The sequence below is a fragment of the Salvelinus alpinus genome, chromosome 18, assembly GCF_045679555.1.
Source record: "Salvelinus alpinus chromosome 18, SLU_Salpinus.1, whole genome shotgun sequence".
Lineage (NCBI taxonomy): Eukaryota > Metazoa > Chordata > Actinopteri > Salmoniformes > Salmonidae > Salvelinus > Salvelinus alpinus.
The window spans coordinates 52,638,957-52,662,990 of NC_092103.1; the positions used below are offsets into that span (position 1 = coordinate 52,638,957).

At 44.6% G+C, this 24,034-nt stretch overlaps 1 protein-coding gene across 1 annotated transcript in view; it reads right to left on the reverse strand.

Moving 5' to 3' along the window:
* Positions 1-4,183: 4,183 nt before the first annotated feature.
* LOC139544458 (SKI family transcriptional corepressor 2-like) overlaps positions 4,184-24,034 on the reverse strand; it is a 32,743-nt gene continuing 12,892 nt past the window's right edge. The window contains exons 5-8 of the mRNA XM_071351571.1: positions 23,391-23,555; positions 21,090-21,157; positions 10,766-10,825; positions 4,184-4,879 (exon numbers count right to left, since the gene is read on the reverse strand). Coding sequence (XP_071207672.1) covers positions 10,769-10,825; positions 21,090-21,157; positions 23,391-23,555 — 290 coding nt within the window. The 3' untranslated portion in view covers positions 4,184-4,879; positions 10,766-10,768. The remainder of the gene's footprint in view (positions 4,880-10,765; positions 10,826-21,089; positions 21,158-23,390; positions 23,556-24,034) is intronic.

Here is a 24,034-nt window from a genome sequence, read left to right on the forward strand (position 1 = left end):
TTAACTAGAGGTTCCTAACCCGTTCACAGGATTGGTTAACTAGAGGTTCCTAACCCGTTCACAAGATTGGTTAACTAGAGATTCCCAACCTGTTCACAGGATTGGTTAACTAGAGGTTCCTAACCCGTTCACAGGATTGGTTAACTAGAGGTTCCTAACCTGTTCACAGGATTGGTTAACTAGAGGTTCCTAACCTGTTCACAGGATTGGTTAACTAGAGGTTCCTAACCCGTTCACAGGATTGGTTAACTAGAGGTTCCTAACCTGTTCACAGGATTGGTTAACTAGAGGTTCCTAACTCGTTCACAGGATTGGTTAACTAGAGGTTCCTAACCCGTTCACAGGATTGGTTAACTAGAGGTTCCTAACCTGTTCACAGGATTGGTTAACTAGAGGTTCCCAACCCGTTCACAGGATTGGTTAACTAGAGGTTCCCAACCCGTTCACAAGATTGGTTAACTAGAGGTTCCTAACCCGTTCACAGGATTGGTTAACTAGAGGTTCCTAACCTGTTCACAGGATTGGTTAACTAGAGGTTCCTAACCTGTTCACAGGATTGGTTAACTAGAGGTTCCTAACCTGTTCACAGGATTGGTTAACTCTTGAGGTTCCTAACCAGTTCACAGGATTGGTTAACTCTTGAGGTTCCTAGCCTGTTCACAGGATTGGTTAACTAGAGGTTCCTAACCTGTTCACAGGATTTGTTAACTAGAGGTTCCTAACCAGTTCACAGGATTGGTTAACTATTGAGGTTCCTAACCTGTTCACAGGATTGGTTAACTAGAGGTTCCCAACCTGTTCACAGGATTGGTTAACTAGAGGTTCCCAACCTGTTCACAGGATTGGTTAACTAGAGGTTCCCAACCTGTTCACAGGATTGGTTAACTATTGAGGTTCCTAACCTGTTCACAGGATTGGTTAACTCTTGAGGTTCCTAACCCGTTCACAGGATTGGTTAACTAGAGGTTCCTAACCCGTTCACAGGATTGATTAACTCTTGAGGTTCCTAACCCGTTCACAGGATTGGTTAACTAGAGGTTCCTAACCCGTTCACAAGATTGGTTAACTAGAGGTTCCTAACCAGTTCACAGGATTGGTTAACTAGAGGTTCCTAACCCGTTCACAGGATTGGTTAACTAGAGGTTCCTAACCCGTTCACAGGATTGGTTAACTAGAGGTTCCTAACCTGTTCACAGGATTGGTTAACTAGAGGTTCCTAACCTGTTCACAGGATTGGTTAACTATTGAGGTTCCTAACCTGTTCACAGGATTGGTTAACTCTTGAGGTTCCTAACCCGTTCACAGGATTGGTTAACTAGAGGTTCCTAACCTGTTCACAGGATTGGTTAACTAGAGGTTCCTAACCTGTTCACAGGATTGGTTAACTAGAGGTTCCTAACCCGTTCACAGGATTGGTTAACTTGAGGTTCCTAACCTGTTCACAGGATTGGTTAACTAGAGGTTCCTAACCCGTTCACAGGATTGGTTAACTAGAGGTTCCTAACCTGTTCACAGGATTGGTTAACTAGAGGTTCCTAACCCGTTCACAGGATTGGTTAACTAGAGGTTCCTAACCTGTTCACAGGATTGGTTAACTAGAGGTTCCTAACCCGTTCACAGGATTGGTTAACTAGAGGTTCCTAACCCGTTCACAGGATTGGTTAACTAGAGGTTCCTAACCTGTTCACAGGATTGGTTAACTAGAGGTTCCTAACCCGTTCACAGGATTGGTTAACCAGAGGTTCCTAACCTGTTCACAGGATTGGTTAACTAGAGGTTCCTAACCCGTTCACAGGATTGGTTAACTAGAGGTTCCTAACCTGTTCACAGGATTGGTTAACTAGAGGTTCCCAACCCGTTTACAGGATTGGTTAACTAGAGGTTCCTAACCTGTTCACAGGATTGGTTAACTAGAGGTTCCTAACCCGTTCACAGGATTGGTTAACCAGAGGTTCCTAACCTGTTCACAGGATTGGTTAACTAGAGGTTCCTAACCCGTTCACAGGATTGGTTAACTAGAGGTTCCTAACCTGTTCACAGGATTGGTTAACTAGAGGTTCCTAACCCGTTCACAGGATTGGTTAACTAGAGGTTCTTAACCTGTTCACAGGATTGGTTAACTAGAGGTTCCCAACCCGTTTACAGGATTGGTTAACCAGAGGTTCCTAACCTGTTCACAGGATTGGTTAACTAGAGGTTCCCAACCCGTTTACAGGATTGGTTAACTAGAGGTTCCTAACCTGTTCACAGGATTGGTTAACTAGAGGTTCCCAACCTGTTCACAGGATTGGTTAACTAGAGGTTCCCAACCAGTTCACAGGATTGGTTAACTCTTGAGGTTCCTAACCCGTTCACAGGATTGGTTAACTAGAGGTTCCTAACCTGTTCACAGGATTGGTTAACTAGAGGTTCCTAACCCGTTCACAGGATTGGTTAACTAGAGGTTCCTAACCTGTTCACAGGATTGGTTAACTAGAGGTTCCTAACCTGTTCACAGGATTGGTTAACTAGAGGTTCCTAACCTGTTCACAGGATTGGTTAACTAGAGGTTCCTAACCCGTTCACAGGATTGGTTAACTAGAGGTTCCTAACCTGTTCACAGGATTGGTTAACTAGAGGTTCCTAACCCGTTCACAGGATTGGTTAACTAGAGGTTCCCAACCCGTTCACAGGATTGGTTAACTAGAGGTTCCTAACCCGTTCACAAGATTGGTTAACTAGAGGTTCCTAACCCGTTCACAGGATTGGTTAACCAGAGGTTCCTAACCTGTTCACAGGATTGGTTAACTAGAGGTTCCTAACCCGTTCACAGGATTGGTTAACTAGAGGTTCCCAACCTGTTCACAGGATTGGTTAACTAGAGGTTCCTAACCTGTTCACAGGATTGGTTAACTAGAGGTTCCCAACCTGTTCACAGGATTGGTTAACTAGAGGTTCCCAACCAGTTCACAGGATTGGTTAACTCTTGAGGTTCCTAACCTGTTCACAGGATTGGTTAACTAGAGGTTCCCAACCTGTTCACAGGATTGGTTAACTAGAGGTTCCTAACCCGTTCACAGGATTGGTTAACTCTTGAGGTTCCTAGGTTCGTTTAGTTCGTTAGTTTTAAAGCACCAAATTGCTGGAACAAAACACAAAATACATTTCCTCTCTATGTTCTGGTGCCGTTCGGCCAATTTAAATTATTGATTGGGAATTTATTTGTGGAGAAATGTAACTGTTTTGATTTGTGATTTTTTATTTATGCTTCCCATGACTGTGTTTTGTATTTTAATGTGAGAGAGCTGGTTTCAAGAGCAGGGCGCAGCAGGTGTTTATTTATAAAGGACCACAGGAGGAGGCAGGTAGCTGGGTCCAGGGGCAGGCAGAAGGTCATACACAGGAGGAGGCTATCTAATACACTATCTAACCCTGTACCTATACACTATCTACTATCTAACCCTGTACCTATACACTATCTACTATCTAACCCTGTACCTATACACTATCTAACCCTGTACCTATACACTATCTACTATCTAACCCTGTACCTATCTACTATCTACCATCTAACCCTGTACTTTTACACTATCTACGATCTAACCCAACCCTAACCTAACCCTAACCCTAAACCAATCATAACCCTAACCCAACCCTAACCTAACCCTCCCCCCAACAATGACCTAACCCTAACCTAACCCTTTTCCAGCCCTAACCTAAACCTAACCCAACCTAACCCAAGACTAATCCTAACCCTAACCCAACCCTAACCTAACCCTAACCTTAACCTTAACCTAACCCTAACCTAACCTTAACCTAACCCTAACCCTAACCTAACCTACCCCTAACCCTAACCGAACCCTAACCCTAACCGAACCCTAACCCTAACCCTAAACCTAACCGAACCCTAACCCTAACCCTAACCTAACCTAACCCTAACCCTAACCCTAACCTAACCCTAACCCAACCCTAACCCTAACCTAACCCAACCCAACCCTAACCTAACCCTAACCTAACCCCAACCCTAACCTAACCCTAATTCTAACCCTAAACCTAACCCAACCCAACCCTAACCTAACCCTAACCCTAACCTAACCCCAACCCTAACCTACCCTACTTCTAACCCTTACCCTAACCTAACCCTTCTTATAAAACAGTGTCTTCTCACCAAATTAACACCAAAGTAGTAATTAGGAATCCACAGTACTTTGTTTAATTCTTGTATAGACTTTTTATTTATCCACATAAATAGTATAGAAACAACAATGACATATTTAAATACATTAACAGTTTGTAATAATAACATTATTGATTTTGTATTCATGACAATTTATCCATGATATGTTCTTAACTAGGGGGGGCTGTTTCTACTGTTGTCTGTTGACTTCCTTCTTCAACATGTGACATGTCATGATCAGGATCATAGTAATGTAATCAGTAATGTAGTCAGTCATTTAATCAGATCAGATAAACAAACACATATAGATACATTGTGATGAAAAGAGTTCAATCATTGTATTGGAACACCAATACAGATCGGAGTCCTTCATAGCTGATTGGTTCTGTGTGTATCCTGGGACGGCAGGTGGAATATATACAGGTGGACAGGCTGTCTGCTGTAGTATTTCACTGCAGTAGTATTTAATATTGTTCTAGGTTTGGACCTGGTGTCAGAGTAGTAGACAAAGTCTTTATTTGTTTCCTCCATGCTCCATGTCAGAGACTGTCAAGGATTGGTTGGGGGACGAGGTCACATGTTGTATTGTCAAACATCTTCACGTCCTTTTTTTGTCCTTTTTCATAGTTGTCTGTTTTAGTTGGTTTCACTCCTCTCCATTTCACTCCTAAGGTTCATAGGACCTCAGGTTCTTGTCCAGATGGTTCAGGACTTCCAAGTTCCCTGGTGAGTCAAAGTTATGACATCATTACTATCATTTTATACCACGTGTATCATGTTTACTATATTATATAACCTACAGTGGGGTCGAAAATTATTGACATGGTCAGGTGAGGTATTGAAAGGTATTGAAAACAGGGGTGTCAATAATTTTGACCCGTACCTTTTTGGGGGAGAAAAATATAACTTGTTAAAAAATATATATTTTTCTGTGCAATTGTATTAATATATAATAAAATATAATATAATAAAAGTATAATAAATACCATAAAAGTTTTTGAGCATAAAGTATAGTTTAGAATTTGAATTCAAATCAAATTTTATTGGTCACATACACATATTTAGCAGATGTTATTGCGGGTGTAGAGAAATGCTTGTGTTCCTAGCTCCAACAGTTCAGTAGTTTCTCACAATTCACAACAATACACACAAATCTAAAAGTAAAAAAATGTAATTTAGAAATGTGTAAATATTAGATCGAGCAATGTCAAAGTGGCATTGACTAAAATACAGTAGAATATAATACAGTATATACATATGAGATGAGTAAAGATTATGTAAACATTATTTAACCATTATTAAAGGGACTAGTGTTCCGTTATTAAAGTGGCCAGTGATTCCAAGTCTATGTATACAGGGAAGCAGCCTCTACGGTAGATATACAGTAATTTGTGCTCATCTTTATCAAGGGTGTTAATCTTTCAGACCTCACTGTGTACAGCGCATTCAGAAACTATTCACACCCTTTGACCTCTTCCACATGTTGTTGTGTTACAGCATGAATTTAAAATGCAATTTAATTTAAAATATATATTTTTTGTCCCTGGCCTACAGATTGCAAACTTTGAGTTATGTTTTTCAAAATGTTTACAAATTAATTAAACATTAAAAGCTGAAATGTCGAGTCAATAAGTATTCAACCCCTTTGTTAAGGCAAGCCTAAATAAGTTCAGGAGTAAAAATTTCCTTAACTTCTTTGGTATAGGGGGCAGCATTTTCACCTTTGGATGAATTTCGTGCCCATAGGGAACTGCCTCCTACTCTGTCCCACATGCTAATATATGCATATTATTGTTACTATTGGATAGAAAACACTCTGAAGTTTCTAAAACTGTTTGAATGATGTATGTGAGTATAACAGAACTCATATGGCAGGCAAAAACCTTAGAAAAACTCCAAACAGGAAGTGAAAAATCTGAGAGTGGTCGTTGTTAAAGTCATCGCCTATTCAATTCCCTGTAATATATGGATCTGTTTGCACTTCATACGCCTTCCTCTAGATGTCAACAGTCAGTAGAACGTGGAATGAAGCTTATGCTGTGTTGTGGGACCGGATGGGAGGGGAATGAGTCAGTGGTCTGGTAGAGTGCCAGTTCTTGGTCGCGCGCTTTCCTCATTATATCGTCTTGCGTTCCATTACTTATAGAGACTGAAAATAATTCTCCGGTTGGAACCTTATTGGATATAAATGATAACAACATCCTGAAGATTGATTTTCTACTTACTTTGACCAGTTTATTCGACCTGGAATATAACTTTTTGAAGTTTTCGTCCGACGTCTGCCTGCATCTGCGCGAGCGTTTGGACACGTGCACTACACATGCTAGTAAAATTAGTTAATTGGACATAAGTAATGGACATTATCGAACAAAACAACGATTTATTGTGGAACTAGGATTCCTGGCACTGCATTCTGATGAAGATAATCAAAGGTAAGGGAATATTTATGATGTAATTTCGTATTTCTGTTGACTCCAACATGGCGGAGAAATGTTGTTACTATCTGAGCGCCGTCTCAGATTATTGCATGGCGTGCTTTTTACGTAAAGTTTTTTTTAAATCTGACACAGCGGTTGCATTAGGAACAAGTGTTTCTTTAATTATATGTAAAACATGTATCTTTCATCAAAGTTTATGATGAGTATTTCTGTTATTTGACGTGGCTCTCTGTAATTACTCCGGATATTTTGGAGGCATTTCTGAACATGGCGCCAATGTAAACCGAGATTTGTGGATATAAATATACACATTATCGAACAAAACATAAATGTATCGTGTAACATGATGTCATATGAGTGTCATCTGATGAAGATGTTCAAAGGTTAGTGATTAATTTTATCTCTATTTCTGGTTTTTGTTACTACTATCTATTGCTGGGAAAATGGCTATGTTTTTCTGTGGCTATGTACTGAGCTAATATAATTGTTTGGTGTGCGTTCCCCGTAAATCCTTTTTAAACTCAGACATGTTGGCTGGATTCACAACATGTGTAGCTTTAATTTGGTGTCTTTCATGTGTGATTTCATGAAAGATTGATTTTTATAGTAAAATATCTGAATTTGGCGCGCTACATTTTTTCTGGATTTTGGCCAAGTGGGACGCTACCGTCCCACCTATCCTAGAAAGCAAGTAAAATAATATGTTGGACTCACTCTGTGTGCAATAATAGTGTTTAATATGATTTCCTGAATGACTACCACATCTCTGTACCCCACACATACAATTATCTGTCAGGTCCCTCAATCGAGCAGTGAATTTCAAACACAGATTCAACCACAAAGACCAGGGACCTATCCAATGCCTCACAAAGAAGGGCACCTATTGGTAGATGGGTAAAAATACGAAAAGCATTGAATATCCCTTTTGAGCATGGTGAAGTTATTATTTACACTTAGATAGTGTATCAATACACCCAGTCACTACAAAGATGCAGGCACACGCTTTTTCAGTTCTGCCCACAAATTTTCCATAGGATTGAGGTCAGGGTTTTGTAATGGCCACTCCAATACCTTGAATTTGTTGTCCTTAAGCCATTTTGCAACAACTTTGGGAGTTTGCTTGGGGTCAATGTCCATTTGGAAAACCCATTTGCGACCAAGCTTTAACTTCCTGACTGATGTCTTGAGATGTTGCTTCAATATATCCACATAATAGTCCTTCCTCATGATGCCATCTATTTTGTGAAGTGCACCAGTCCCTCCTCCAGCAAAGCACCCCCACAACATGATGCTGCAACCCCCATGATTCACGGTTGGGATGGTGTTCTTCGGCTTGCAAGCCTACCGCTTTCTCCTCCAAACATAACGATGGTCATTATGGCCAAACAGTTCTATTTTTCTTTCATCAGACCAGAGGACATTTCTCATAAAATACGATCTTTGTCCGCATGTGCAGTTGCAAACCGTAGTCTGGCTTTTTTATGGCAGTTTTGGAGCAGTGGCTTCTTCTTTGCTGAGCGGCCTTTCAGGTTATGTCGATATAGGACTCGTTTTACTGTGGATATAGATACTTTAGTACCTGTTGCCTCCAGCATCTTCACAAGGTCCTTTGCTGTTGTTCTTGGATTGATTTGCACTTTTTGCACAAAAGTACATTCATCTCTAGGAGAAAACGGGGTCTCCTTCCTGAGCGGTATGATGGCTTTGTGGTCCCATGGTGTTTATACTTGCATACTATTGTTTGTACAGATGAACGTGGTACCTTCAGGCGTTTGGAAATTGTGTCCAAGGATGAACCAGACTTGTGGAGGTCTACAATTTTTTCTGAGGTCTTGGCTGATTTCTTTTGATTTTCCCATGATGTCAAGCAAAGAGGCACTGTTTGAAGGTAGGTCTTGAAATACATCCACAGGTACACCTCTAATTGACTCAAATGATTTAAATTAGCCTATCAGAAGCTTCTAAAGCCATGACATCATTTTCTGGAATTTTCCAAGCTGTTTAAAGGCTCAGTCAACTTAGTGTATTTAAACTTCTAACCCCCTGGAATTGTGATAATCTGTCTGTAAACAATTGTTGGAAAAATTACTTGTGTCATGCACAAAGTAGATGGCCTAACTGACTTGCCAAAACTATAGTTTGTTAACAAGAAATTTGTGGAGTGGTTGAAAAATGAGTTTTTAATGACTACAACCTAAGTGTATGTAAACGTCCGACTTTAACTGTATATACAGTGGGGAGAACAAGTATTTGATACACTGCCGATTTTGCAGGTTTTCCTACTTACAAAGCATGTAGAGGTCTGTAATTTTTATCATAGGTACACTTCAACTATGAGAGACGGAATCTAAAACAAAAATCCAGAAAATCACATTGTATGATTTTTAAGTAATTAATTTGCATTTTATTGCATGACATAAGTATTTGATACATCAGAAAAGCAGAACTTAATATTTGGTACAGAAACCTTTGTTTGCAATTACAGAGATCATACGTTTCCTGTAGTTCTTGACTAGGTTTGCACACACTGCAGCAGGGATTTTGGCCCACTCCTCCCTACAGATCTTCTCCAGATCCTTCAGGTTTCGGGGCTGTCGCTGGGCAATACGGACTTTCAGCTCCCTCCAAAGATTTTCTATTGGGTTCAGGTCTGGAGACTGGCTAGGCCACTCCAGGACCTTGAGATGCTTCTTACGGAGCCACTCCTTAGTTGCCATGGCTGTGTGTTTCGTGTCGTTGTCATGCTGGAAGACCCAGCCACGACCCATCTTCAATGCTCTTACTGAGGGAAGGAGGTTGTTGGCCAAGATCTCGCGATACATGGCCCCATCCATCCTCCCCTCAATACGGTGCAGTCGTCCTGTCCCCTTTGCAGAAAAGCATCCCCAAAGAATGATGTTTCCACCTCCATGCTTCACGGTTGGGATGGTGTTCTTGGGGTTGTACTCATACTTCTTCTTCCTCCAAACACGGCGAGTGGAGTTAGACCAAAAAGCTCTATTTTTGTCTCATCAGACCACATGACCTTCTCCCATTCCTCCTCTGGATCATCCAGATGGTCATTGGCAAACTTCAGACAGGCCTGGACATGCACTGGCTTAAGCAGGGGGACCTTGCGTGCGCTGCAGGATTTTAATCCATGACGGCGTAGTGTGTTACTAATGGTTTTCTTTGAGACTGTGGTCCCAGCTCTCTTCAGGTCATTGATCAGGTCCTGCCGTGTAGTTCTGGGCTGATCCCTCACCTTCCTCATGATCATTGATGCCCCACGAGGTGAAATCTTGCATGGAGCCCCAGACCGAGGGTGATTGACCGTCATCTTGAACTTCTTCCATTTTCTAATAATTGCGCCAACAGTTGTTTCCTTCTCACCAAGCTGCTTGCCTATTGTCCTGTAGCCCATCCCAGCCTTGTGCAGGTCTACAATTTTATCCCTGATGTCCTTACACAGCTCTCTGGTCTTGGCCATTGTGGAGAGGTTGGAATCTGTTTGATTGAGTGTGTGGACAGGTGTCTTTTATACAGGTAACGAGTTCAAACAGGTGCAGTTAATACAGGTAATGAGTGGAGAACAGGAGGGCTTCTTAAAGAAAAACGAACAGGTCTGTGAGAGCCGGAATTCTTACTGGTTGGTAGGTGATCAAATACTTATGTCATGCAATAAAATGCAAATTAATTATTTAAAAATCATACAATGTGATTTTCTGGATTTTTGTTTTAGATTCCGTCTCTCACAGTTGAAGTGTACCTATGATAAAAATGACAGACCTCTACATGCTTTGTAAGTAGGAAAACCTGCAAAATCGGCAGTGTATCAAATACTTGTTCTCCCCACTGTATATATATATATATATAGCTGAGTTTTTAGATATATCCTAAATTTAGAACCTTGTTCATTATGATTTATGTTTTAACTGTGTTATTCTATGCTTTTCTCTGGGCTATTGTAGTAAAGGCCAAATTCAATATTCTTTTAAAATAATTTGTATATATATTATTTTATACTTATGGGTCCTAAAATTCTAAATCAAATAGCAAAATGATCCTTAGTATGACCATCTAAAAAACAAGTCCACGTCAGCATAGAACCCCTCCCCCCTATTTTAACAACATATTTTCCATTGCCTAAACTAAACACTGAATGTTCTACAACCATTAAGAAGGTACTTACAATTTAGCTCTTTTTGTTAAGATGTGATGTGATCTTTTCTTTCCGGATGATGTTTGGCATCTGAAGAACAAGGTAGAGCAGTAACATTAGTTCAGTGTACTTACAGTGTAGATATAAAATGCAAATTAATTACTTAAAAATCATACAATGTGATTTTCTGGATTTTTGTTTTAGATTCCGTCTCTCATAGTTGAAGTGTACCTATGATAATAATTACAGACCTCTACATGCTTTGTAAGTAGGAAAACCTGCAAAATCGGCAGTGTATCAAATACTTGTTCTCCCCACTGTAACTGGAGAACACAGCTATATATAACTGGAGATCACAGCTATATATAACTGGAGATCACAGCTATATGTAACTGGAGAACACAGCTATATGTAACTGGAGATCACAGCTATATGTAACTGGAGAACACAGCTATATGTAACTGGAGATCACAGCTATATGTAACTGGAGATCACAGCTATATATAACTGGAGAACACAGCTATATGTAACTGGAGATCACAGCTATATGTAACTGGAGAACACAGCTATATGTAACTGGAGAACACAGCTATATGTAACTGGAGATCACAGCTATATATAACTGGAGATCACAGCTATATATAACTGGAGATCACAGCTATATGTAACTGGAGAACACAGCTATATGTAACTGGAGATCACAGCTATATGTAACTGGAGAACACAGCTATATGTAACTGGAGATCACAGCTATATGTAACTGGAGATCACAGCTATATGTAACTGGAGATCACAGCTATATATAACTGGAGATCACAGCTATATGTAACTGGAGAACACAGCTATATGTAACTGGAGATCACAGCTATATGTAACTGGAGATCACAGCTATATATAACTGGAGATCACAGCTATATGTAACTGGAGATCACAGCTATATGTAACTGGAGATCACAGCTATATATAACTGGAGATCACAGCTATATGTAACTGGAGATCACAGCTATATGTAACTGGAGATCACAGCTATATGTAACTGGAGAACACAGCTATATGTAACTGGAGATCACAGCTATATGTAACTGGAGATCACAGCTATATGTAACTGGAGATCACAGCTATATGTAACTGGAGAACACAGCTATATGTAACTGGAGATCACAGCTATATATAACTGGAGATCACAGCTATATGTAACTGGAGATCACAGCTATATGTAACTGGAGATCACAGCTATATGTAACTGGAGATCACAGCTATATGTAACTGGAGATCACAGCTATATGTAACTGGAGATCACAGCTATATGTAACTGGAGAACACAGCTATATGTAACTGGAGATCACAGCTATATGTAACTGGAGATCACAGCTATATGTAACTGGAGATCACAGCTATATGTAACTGGAGAACACAACTATATGTAACTGGAGATCACAGCTATATGTAACTGGAGATCACAGCTATATGTAACTGGAGAACACAGCTATATGTAACTGGAGATCACAGCTATATGTAACTGGAGATCACAGCTATATATAACTGGAGATCACAGCTATATGTAACTGGAGATCACAGCTATATGTAACTGGAGAACACAGCTATATGTAACTGGAGATCACAGCTATATATAACTGGAGATCACAGCTATATGTAACTGGAGATCACAGCTATATGTAACTGGAGATCACAGCTATATATAACTGGAGATCACAGCTATATGTAACTGGAGATCACAGCTATATGTAACTGGAGATCACAGCTATATGTAACTGGAGATCACAGCTATATGTAACTGGAGAACACAACTATATGTAACTGGAGATCACAGCTATATGTAACTGGAGAACACAGCTATATGTAACTGGAGATCACAGCTATATGTAACTGGAGATCACAGCTATATGTAACTGGAGATCACAGCTATATGTAACTGGAGAACACAGCTATATGTAACTGGAGAACACAGCTATATGTAACTGGAGATCACAGCTATATGTAACTGGAGATCACAGCTATATGTAACTGGAGATCACAGCTATATGTAACTGGAGATCACAGCTATATGTAACTGGAGATCACAGCTATATGTAACTGGAGAACACAGCTATATGTAACTGGAGATCACAGCTATATGTAACTGGAGATCACAGCTATATGTAACTGGAGATCACAGCTATATGTAACTGGAGATCACAGCTATATGTAACTGGAGATCACAGCTATATGTAACTGGAGATCACAGCTATATGTAACTGGAGATCACAGCTATATGTAACTGGAGATCACAGCTATATGTAACTGGAGATCACAGCTATATGTAACTGGAGATCACAGCTATATGTAACTGGAGATCACAGCTATATGTAACTGGAGATCACAGCTATATGTAACTGGAGATCACAGCTATATGTAACTGGAGATCACAGCTATATATAACTGGAGATCACAGCTATATGTAACTGGAGATCACAGCTATATGTAACTGGAGATCACAGCTATATGTAACTGGAGATCACAGCTATATGTAACTGGAGAACACAGCTATATGTAACTGGAGATCACAGCTATATGTAACTGGAGATCACAGCTATATATAACTGGAGATCACAGCTATATGTAACTGGAGATCACAGCTATATGTAACTGGAGATCACAGCTATATGTAACTGGAGATCACAGCTATATGTAACTGGAGAACACAGCTATATGTAACTGGAGATCACAGCTATATGTAACTGGAGATCACAGCTATATATAACTGGAGAACACAGCTATATGTAACTGGAGATCACAGCTATATGTAACTGGAGATCACAGCTATATGTAACTGGAGATCACAGCTATATATAACTGGAGATCACAGCTATATGTAACTGGAGATCACAGCTATATGTAACTGGAGATCACAGCTATATGTAACTGGAGATCACAGCTATATGTAACTGGAGAACACAGCTATATGTAACTGGAGATCACAGCTATATGTAACTGGAGAACACAGCTATATGCAGTACCAGTCAGTACCAACTCATTTAAGGGTTTTTCTTCATTTTTAATATGTTTTACATTGTAGAAAAAAAGTGAAGATATCAAAATTATGAATTAACAGAGAGTGATGGAGTGCTGTATCAAATGACCCGGCCTCCACAACCACCCAACCCCCGACCTCCACAACCACCCGACCTCCACAACCACCCTACCTCCACAACCACCCGACCTCCACAACCACCCGACCTCCACAACCACCCAACCCCCGACCTCCACAACCACCCGACCTCCACAACCACCCTACCCCCACAACCACCCAACCCCCGACCTCCACAACCACCCTACCTCCACAACCACCCAACCCCCGACCTCCACAACCACCCGGCCTCCACAACCACCCGACCTCCACAACCACCCGGCCTCCACAACCACCCAACCCCCGACCTCCACAACCACCCGACCTCCACAACCACCCGGCCTCCACAACCACCCGGCCTCCACAACCACCCGACCTCCTCAACCACCCGACCTCCTCAACCACCCTACCTCCACAACCACCCGACCTCCACAACCACCCGACCTCCACAACCACCCAACCACCCGACCTCCACAACCACCCGACCTCCACAACCACCCGACCTCCACAACCACCCGGCCTCCACAACCACCCGGCCTCCACAACCACCCGACCTCCTCAACCACCCGACCTCCACAACCACCCGACCTCCACAACCACCCGACCTCCACAACCACCCGGCCTCCACAACCACCCGGCCTCCACAACCACCCGGCCTCCACAACCACCCAACCTCCACAACCACCCGGCCTCCACAACCACCCGGCCTCCACAACCACCCGGCCTCCACAACCACCCGGCCTCCACAACCACCCGACCTCCACAACCACCCGACCACCCGACCTCCACAACCACCCGACCTCCACAACCACCCGGCCTCCACAACCACCCGACCTCCACAACCACCCGACCTCCACAACTACCCGACCACCCGACCTCCACAACCACCCGACCTCCACAACCACCCGACCTCCACAACCACTTGACCTCCTCAACCACCCGGCCTCCACAACCATCCGGCCTCCACAACCACCCAACCACCCGGCCTCCACAACCACCCGACCTCCACAACCACCCGACCTCCTCAACCACCCGACCTCCACAACCACCCGGCCTTCTCAACCACCCGGCCTCCACAACCACCCGGCCTCCACAACCACCCAACCTCCACAACCACCCGACCTCCTCAACCACCCGGCCTCCACAACCACCCAACCTCCACAACCACCCGACCTCCTCAACCACCCGGCCTCCACAACCACCCAACCTCCACAACCACCCGACCTCCACAACCACCCGGCCTCCACAACCACCCGACCTCCACAACCACCCGACCTCCTCAACCACCCGGCCTCCACAACCACCCTGCCTCCACAACCACCCGACCTCCACAACCTCCCGACCTCAACCCCATCGAGATGGTTTGGGATGAGTTGGACCACAGAGTGAAGGAAAAGCAGTGCTCAGAATGCTCCTTCAAGACTGTTGGAAAATCATACCAGGTGAAGCTGGTTGAGAGAATGCCAAGAGTGTGCAAAGCTGTCATCAAGGCAAAGGGTGGCTACTTTGAAGAATCTCAAATATAAACTATTTTTTTCATTTGTTTAACACTTTTTTGGTTACTACATGATTCCATATGTGTTATTTCATAGTTTTGATGTCTTCACTAGTATTCTACAATGTAGAAAATAGAAGAAAAAAAATACTTAAATGAGTAGGTGTGTCCAAACATTTGACTGGTACTGTGTAACTGGCGAGCAGAAGCAGAGTGTGACTGATGCCCATAAGTTCAACTGTTCAACTCATTGACTACTGCTACAAATGAACTTCCCAGCCTTGAAAGGCATGTCAGATGCTTGTTTGAAATATGTTTTAAACACAATAAATTACAGGATGGTACAATCACAAAAGTATTCATCACAATAAGATTCATCAGAATAGTCGGAATCAGAATAGGATTAATCAGAATAGGCTTGATCAGAATAGGCTTAATCAGAATAGGCTTGATCAGAATAGGCTTAATCAGAATAGGCTTGATCAGAATAGGAGTAATCAGAATAGTCTTGATCAGAATAGGATTCATCAGAATAGGATTAATCAGAATAGGATTAATCAGAATAGGATTCATCAGAATAGGATTAATCAGAATAGGATTAATCAGAATAGGATTCATCAGAATAGTCTTAACAGAATAGGCTTGATCAGAATGGGATTATTGATATATTGAATTGTTTTCATCTAATAACATAGTATTATAAGTATGATCATATAATAACAATATCATATTTTGATACTCAATATATACTAAGAAGTTAAAAAAACGAATAATCACATAACAGCAGGTCCTAGCATTTTACTCCGCACTGTCAGACAGTGTAGTAGGGGTTAGGGTCAGACAGTGTAGTAGGGGTTAGGGTCAGACAGTGTAGTAGGGGTTAGGGTCAGACAGTGTAGTAGGGGTTAGGGTCAGACAGTGTAGTAGGGGTTAGGGTCAGACAGTGTAGTAGGGGTTAGGGTCAGACAGTGTAGTAGGGGTTAGGGTCAGACAGTGTAGTAGGGGTTAGGGTCAGACAGTGTAGTAGGGGTTAGGGTCAGACAGTGTAGTAGGGGTTAGGGTCAGACAGTGTAGTAGGGGTTAGGGTCAGACAGTGTAGTAGGGGTTAGGGTCAGACAGTGTAGTAGGGGTTAGGGTCAGACAGTGTAGTAGGGGTTAGGGTCAGACAGTGTAGTAGGGGTTAGGGTCAGACAGTGTAGTAGGGGTTAGGGTCAGACAGTGTAGTAGGGGTTAGGGTCAGACAGTGTAGTAGGGGTTAGGGTCAGACAGTGTAGTAGGGGTTAGGGTCAGACAGTGTAGTAGGGGTTAGGGTCAGACAGTGTAGTAGGGGTTAGGGTCAGACAGTGTAGTAGGGGTTAGGGTCAGACAGTGTAGTAGGGGTTAGGGTCAGACAGTGTAGTAGGGGTTAGGGTCAGACAGTGTAGTAGGGGTTAGGGTCAGACAGTGTAGTAGGGGTTAGGGTCAGACAGTGTAGTAGGGGTTAGGGTCAGACAGTGTAGTAGGGGTTAGGGTCAGACAGTGTAGTAGGGGTTAGGGTCAGACAGTGTAGTAGGGGTTAGGGTCAGACAGTGTAGTAGGGGTTAGGGTCAGACAGTGTAGTAGGGGTTAGGGTCAGACAGTGTAGTAGGGGTTAGGGTCAGACAGTGTAGTAGGGGTTAGGGTCAGACAGTGTAGTAGGGGTTAGGGTCAGACAGTGTAGTAGGGGTTAGGGTCAGACAGTGTAGTAGGGGTTAGGGTCAGCCAGTGTAGTAGGGGTTAGGGTCAGACAGTGTAGTAGGGGTTAGGGTCAGACAGTGTAGTAGGGGTTAGGGTCAGACAGTGTAGTAGGGGTTAGGGTCAGACAGTGTAGTAGGGGTTAGGGTCAGCCAGTGTAGTAGGGGTTAGGGTCAGACAGTGTAGTAGGGGTTAGGGTCAGACAGTGTAGTAGGGGTTAGGGTCAGACAGTGTAGTAGGGGTTAGGGTCAGACAGTGTAGTAGGGGTTAGGGTCAGACAGTGTAGTAGGGGTTAGGGTCAGACAGTGTAGTAGGGGTTAGGGTCAGACAGTGTAGTAGGGGTTAGGGTCAGACAGTGTAATAGGGGTTAGGGTCAGACAGTGTAGTAGGGGTTAGGGTCAGACAGTGTAACAGTGTAGTAGGGGTTAGGGTCAGATAGTGTAGTAGGGGTTAGGGTCAGACAGTGTAGTAGGGGTTAGGGTCAGACAGTGTGACAGTGTAGTAGGGGTTAGGGTCAGACAGTGTAGTAGGGGTTAGGGTCAGACAGTGTAGTAGGGGTTAGGGTCAGACAGTGTAGTAGGGGTTAGGGTCAGACAGTGTAGTAGGGGTTAGGGTCAGACAGTGTAATAGGGGTTAGGGTCAGACAGTGTAGTAGGGGTTAGGGTCAGACAGTGTGACAGTGTAGTAGGGGTTAGGGTCAGACAGTGTAGTAGGGGTTAGGGTCAGACAGTGTAATAGGGGTTAGGGTCAGACAGTGTAGTAGGGGTTAGGGTCAGACAGTGTAATAGGGGTTAGGGTCAGATAGTGTAGTAGGGGTTAGGGTCAGACAGTGTAGTAGGGGTTAGGGTCAGACAGTGTGACAGTGTAGTAGGGGTTAGGGTCAGACAGTGTAGTAGGGGTTAGGGTCAGACAGTGTAGTAGGGGTTAGGGTCAGACAGTGTAGTAGGGGTTAGGGTCAGACAGTGTAGTAGGGGTTAGGGTCAGACAGTGTAATAGGGGTTAGGGTCAGACAGTGTAGTAGGGGTTAGGGTCAGACAGTGTGACAGTGTAGTAGGGGTTAGGGTCAGACAGTGTAGTAGGGGTTAGGGTCAGACAGTGTAATAGGGGTTAGGGTCAGACAGTGTAGTAGGGGTTAGGGTCAGACAGTGTAGTAGGGGTTAGGGTCAGACAGTGTAGTAGGGGTTAGGGTCAGACAGTGTAATAGGGGTTAGGGTCAGACAGTGTAGTAGGGGTTAGGGTCAGACAGTGTAACAGTGTAGTAGGGGTTAGGGTCAGATAGTGTAGTAGGGGTTAGGGTCAGACAGTGTAGTAGGGGTTAGGGTCAGACAGTGTAACAGTGTAGTAGGGGTTAGGGTCAGACAGTGTAGTAGGGGTTAGGGTCAGACAGTGTAGTAGGGGTTAGGGTCAGACAGTGTAGTAGGGGTTAGGGTCAGCCAGTGTAGTAGGGGTTAGGGTCAGACAGTGTAGTAGGGGTTAGGGTCAGACAGTGTAGTAGGGGTTAGGGTCAGACAGTGTAGTAGGGGTTAGGGTCAGACAGTGTAGTAGGGGTTAGGGTCAGCCAGTGTAGTAGGGGTTAGGGTCAGACAGTGTAGTAGGGGTTAGGGTCAGACAGTGTAGTAGGGGTTAGGGTCAGACAGTGTAGTAGGGGTTAGGGTCAGACAGTGTAGTAGGGGTTAGGGTCAGACAGTGTAGTAGGGGTTAGGGTCAGACAGTGTAGTAGGGGTTAGGGTCAGACAGTGTAGTAGGGGTTAGGGTCAGACAGTGTAATAGGGGTTAGGGTCAGACAGTGTAGTAGGGGTTAGGGTCAGACAGTGTAACAGTGTAGTAGGGGTTAGGGTCAGATAGTGTAGTAGGGGTTAGGGTCAGACAGTGTAGTAGGGGTTAGGGTCAGACAGTGTGACAGTGTAGTAGGGGTTAGGGTCAGACAGTGTAGTAGGGGTTAGGGTCAGACAGTGTAGTAGGGGTTAGGGTCAGACAGTGTAGTAGGGGTTAGGGTCAGACAGTGTAGTAGGGGTTAGGGTCAGACAGTGTAATAGGGGTTAGGGTCAGACAGTGTAGTAGGGGTTAGGGTCAGACAGTGTGACAGTGTAGTAGGGGTTAGGGTCAGACAGTGTAGTAGGGGTTAGGGTCAGACAGTGTAATAGGGGTTAGGGTCAGACAGTGTAGTAGGGGTTAGGGTCAGACAGTGTAATAGGGGTTAGGGTCAGATAGTGTAGTAGGGGTTAGGGTCAGACAGTGTAGTAGGGGTTAGGGTCAGACAGTGTGACAGTGTAGTAGGGGTTAGGGTCAGACAGTGTAGTAGGGGTTAGGGTCAGACAGTGTAGTAGGGGTTAGGGTCAGACAGTGTAGTAGGGGTTAGGGTCAGACAGTGTAGTAGGGGTTAGGGTCAGACAGTGTAATAGGGGTTAGGGTCAGACAGTGTAGTAGGGGTTAGGGTCAGACAGTGTGACAGTGTAGTAGGGGTTAGGGTCAGACAGTGTAGTAGGGGTTAGGGTCAGACAGTGTAATAGGGGTTAGGGTCAGACAGTGTAGTAGGGGTTAGGGTCAGACAGTGTAGTAGGGGTTAGGGTCAGACAGTGTAGTAGGGGTTAGGGTCAGACAGTGTAATAGGGGTTAGGGTCAGACAGTGTAGTAGGGGTTAGGGTCAGACAGTGTAACAGTGTAGTAGGGGTTAGGGTCAGATAGTGTAGTAGGGGTTAGGGTCAGACAGTGTAGTAGGGGTTAGGGTCAGACAGTGTGACAGTGTAGTAGGGGTTAGGGTCAGACAGTGTAGTAAGGGTTAGGGTCAGACAGTGTAGTAGGGGTTAGGGTCAGACAGTGTAGTAGGGGTTAGGGTCAGACAGTGTAGTAGGGGTTAGGGTCAGACAGTGTAATAGGGGTTAGGGTCAGACAGTGTAGTAGGGGTTAGGGTCAGACAGTGTGACAGTGTAGTAGGGGTTAGGGTCAGACAGTGTAGTAGGGGTTAGGGTCAGACAGTGTAATAGGGGTTAGGGTCAGACAGTGTAGTAGGGGTTAGGGTCAGACAGTGTAGTAGGGGTTAGGGTCAGACAGTGTAGTAGGGGTTAGGGTCAGACAGTGTAACAGTGTAGTAGGGGTTAGGGTCAGCCAGTGAAGTAGGGGTTAGGGTCAGACAGTGTAACATTGTAGTAGGGGTTAGGGTCAGACAGTGTAGTAGGGGTCAGGGTCAGACAGTGTAACAGTGTAGTAGGGGTTAGGGTCAGACAGTGTAGTAGGGGTTAGGGTCAGACAGTGTAGTAGGGGTTAGGGTCAGACAGTGTAGTAGGGGTTAGGGTCAGACAGTGTAGTAGGGGTTAGGGTCAGACAGTGTAATAGGGGTTAGGGTCAGACAGTGTAGTAGTGGTTAGGGTCAGACAGTGTAGTAGGGGTTAGGGTCAGACAGTGTAATAGGGGTTAGGGTCAGACAGTGTAACAGTGTAGTAGGGGTTAGGGTCAGACAGTGTAGTAGGGGTTAGGGTCAGACAGTGTAGTAGGGGTTAGGGTCAGACAGTGTAGTAGGGGTTAGAGTCAGACAGTGTAGTAGGGGTTAGGGTCAGCCAGTGTAGTAGGGGTTAGGGTCAGACAGTGTAGTAGGGGTTAGGGTCAGACAGTGTAGTAGGGGTTAGGGTCAGACAGTGTAGTAGGGGTTAGAGTCAGACAGTGTAGTAGGGGTTAGGGTCAGCCAGTGTAGTAGGGGTTAGGGTCAGCCAGTGTAGTAGGGGTTAGGGTCAGACAGTGTAACAGTGTAGTAGGGGTTAGGGTCAGACAGTGTAGTAGTGGTTAGGGTCAGACAGTGTAGTAGGGGTTAGGGTCAGACAGTGTAGTAGGGGTTAGGGTCAGACAGTGTAGTAGGGGTTAGGGTCAGACAGTGTAGTAGGGGTTAGGGTCAGACTGTGTAGTAGGGGTTAGGGTCAGACAGTGTAACAGTGTAGTAGGGGTTAGTGTCAGACAGTGTAGTAGGGGTTAGGGTCAGACAGAGTAGAATAAATGTCACATTAATGTATAGTAGTAGGTGATCTGACCATCTGTAGCTGCTGTACCATCTCCTCTCTGTACGATAGTTCTCGCTTCATTTGGTCCTGGAAATGATCTGGGATTCATAAAATAAGGTTAGGGGTTAGGGTTAGGCTGTGAGGGGTTAGGGGTTAGGGTGTGAGGGGTTAGGGTGTGAAGGGTTAGGGGTTAGGGTTAGGGTGTGAGGGGTTAGGGGTTAGGGTGTGAGGGGTTAGGGGTTAGGGTGAGGGTGTGAGGGGTTAGGGGTTAGGGTTAGGGTGTGAAGGGTTAGGGGTTAGGGTTAGGGTGTGAGGGGTTAGGGGTTAGGGGTTAGGGTTAGGGTGTGAGGGGTTAGGGGTTAGGGTGTGAGGGGTTAGGGGTTAGGGTGAGGGTGTGAGGGGTTAGGGGTTAGGGGTTAGGGTTAGGGTGTGAGGGGTTAGGGGTTAGGGGTTAGGGGTTAGGGTTAGGGTGTGAGGGGTTAGGGGTTAGGGTTAGGGGTTAGGGTTAGGGTGTGAGAGGTTAGGGGTTAGGGTTAGGGTGTGAGGGGTTAGGGGTTAGGATTAGGGTGTGAGTGGTTAGGGGTTAGGGTTAGGGTATGAGGGGCTAGGGGTTATGGTTAGGGTGTGAGGGATTAGGGTTAGGGTGTGAGGGGTTAGGGTTAGGGTGTGAGGGGTTAGGGTGTGAGGGGTTAGGGGTTAGGGTGTGAGGGGTTAGGGTGTGCGGGGTTAGGGTTAGGGTGTGAGGGGTTAGGGGTTAGGGTTAGGGTGTGAGGGGTTAGGGGTTAGGGTTAGGGTGTGAGGGGTTAGGGTGTGAGGGGTTAGGGGTTAGGGTCAGGGTGTGAGGGATTAGGGTAAGGGTGTGAGGGGTAAGGGTGTGAGGGGTTAGGGTATGAGGGGTTAGGGTTAGGGTGTGAGGGGTTAGGGTATGAGAGGTCAGGGTATGAGGGGTTAGGGTTAGAGAATGAGGGTTAGGGTATGAGGGGTTAGGGTATGAGGGTTAGGGTGTGAGGGGTTAGGGTGTGAGGGGTTAGGGTGTGAGGGGTAACAGTTAGGGTATGAGTGGTTAGGGTTAGGGTGGAGGGGTTAGGGTATGAGGGGTTAGGGTTAAGGAATGAAGGGTTAGGGATAGGGTATGAGGGGTTAGGGTATGAAGAGTTAGGGTTAGGGTATGAAGGGGTAGGGTTAGGGTATGAAGGGTTAGGTATAGAGACAGAGAGTTAGCCTTACGGAACACAGGGAAGGGGTAGGGTATGAAGGGTTAGGGTATGAAGGGTTAGAGAATGAAGGGTTAGAGATAGGGTATGCAGGGTTAGGATATGAAGGCTTAGGGTATGAAGGGTTAGGGAATGAAGGGTTAGAGTTAGGGTATGAAGGGTTAGGGTATGAATGGTTAGAGTTAGGGTATGAGGGGTTAGGGTATGAGGGGTTAGGGTATGAGGGGTTAGGGTATGAGGGGTTAGGGTATGAAGGGTTAGTGTATGAAGGGTTAGAGTTAGGGTATAAGGGGTTAGGGTATGAGAGGTTAGGGTATGAGAGGTTAGGGTATGAGAGGTTAGGGTGTGAGGGGTTAGGGTATGAAGGGTTAGGGTTAGGGTATGAGGCATTAGGGTATGAGGGGTTAGGGTGTGAGGGGTTAGGGTATGACGGGTTAGGGTGTGAGGGTTAGGGTGTGAGGTGTGAGGGGTTAGGGTGTGAGGGTTAGGGTGTGAGGGGTTATGGTATGAAGGGTTAGAGCATGAAGGGTTAGAGTTAGAGGGGTTAGGGTATGAAGGGTTAGGGTTAGAGACAGAGAGTTAGCCTTACGGAACACAGGGAAGGGTTAGGGTTAGGGTATGAAGGGTTAGGGTATGAAGGGTTAGGGTATGAAGGGGTAGGGTTAGGGTATGAAGGGGTAGGGTTAGGGTATGAAGGGTTAGGGTGTGAGGGGTTAGGGTATGAAGGGTTAGGGTATGAGGGGTTAGGGTATGAAGGGTTAGGGTATGAAGGGTTAGGGTATGAAGGGTTAGGGTATGAGGGGTTAGGGTATGAAGGGTTAGGGTTAGGGTATGAAGGGTTAGGGTATGAAGGGTTAGGGTATGAAGGGTTAGGGTTAGAGACAGAGAGGTAGACCTACGGAACACAGGGAAGGGTTAGGGTTAGGGTATGAAGGGTTAGGGTTTGAAGGGTTAGGGTATGAAGGGGTAGGGTTAGGGTATGAAGGGTTAGGGTATGAAGGGTTAGGGTATGAAGGGTTAGGGTTAGAGACAGAGAGGTAGACCTACGGAACACAGGGAAGGGTTAGGGTATGAAGGGTTAGGGTATGAAGGGTTAGAGACAGAGAGGTAGACCTACGGAACACAGGGAAGGGGGAGTTTCCCTTCAGAGCGTGGAACTCCTGTTCTAGTCGTCTTCGTAGATCGATCTGTTCCAACAGAACCTTCTGGAGTTCCTCTTTCTCCATGTTCTCAACATCCTCCTTTAGTGGCACGGGGGAACTTCCATCTTGAGTTTGATCCCCTGGAAAGGAGGAAAGAAAATACATTTTGAGTTTGATCCCCTGGAAAGGAGGACAGGAAATACATTTTGAGTTTGAATCAAGCATTCAATGGGACAGTGAGTTATATTATCCCTCTAATAATCTGTAGTCCGATCTGTAGTCTGATTGCAATGTAACCATTGGCCTGTAGGTGTCAGTCTAACTGCATATTTCCACCTGTCTGGGGCCTAGACGGGCTATGATCTTCTATTGCCCTGTCTACTGTGCTCTCAGAGAACTACTGTCATTTACATTCTCAATGGTCATTGCATTCCGTATAGAACCACGTTTGTAAATGTTAAATGTCAAACTGCACTAATAATCTCACTATAATCGTGCCCACTATTCATTTGACTGAATATATCGATCAGACAATATGTGTTGCATTATGCTATAAACCAATTAATAATCATGGAAAACGCTTGGTCATGTAAATAACTAATTAAACCACTTGGTGAAT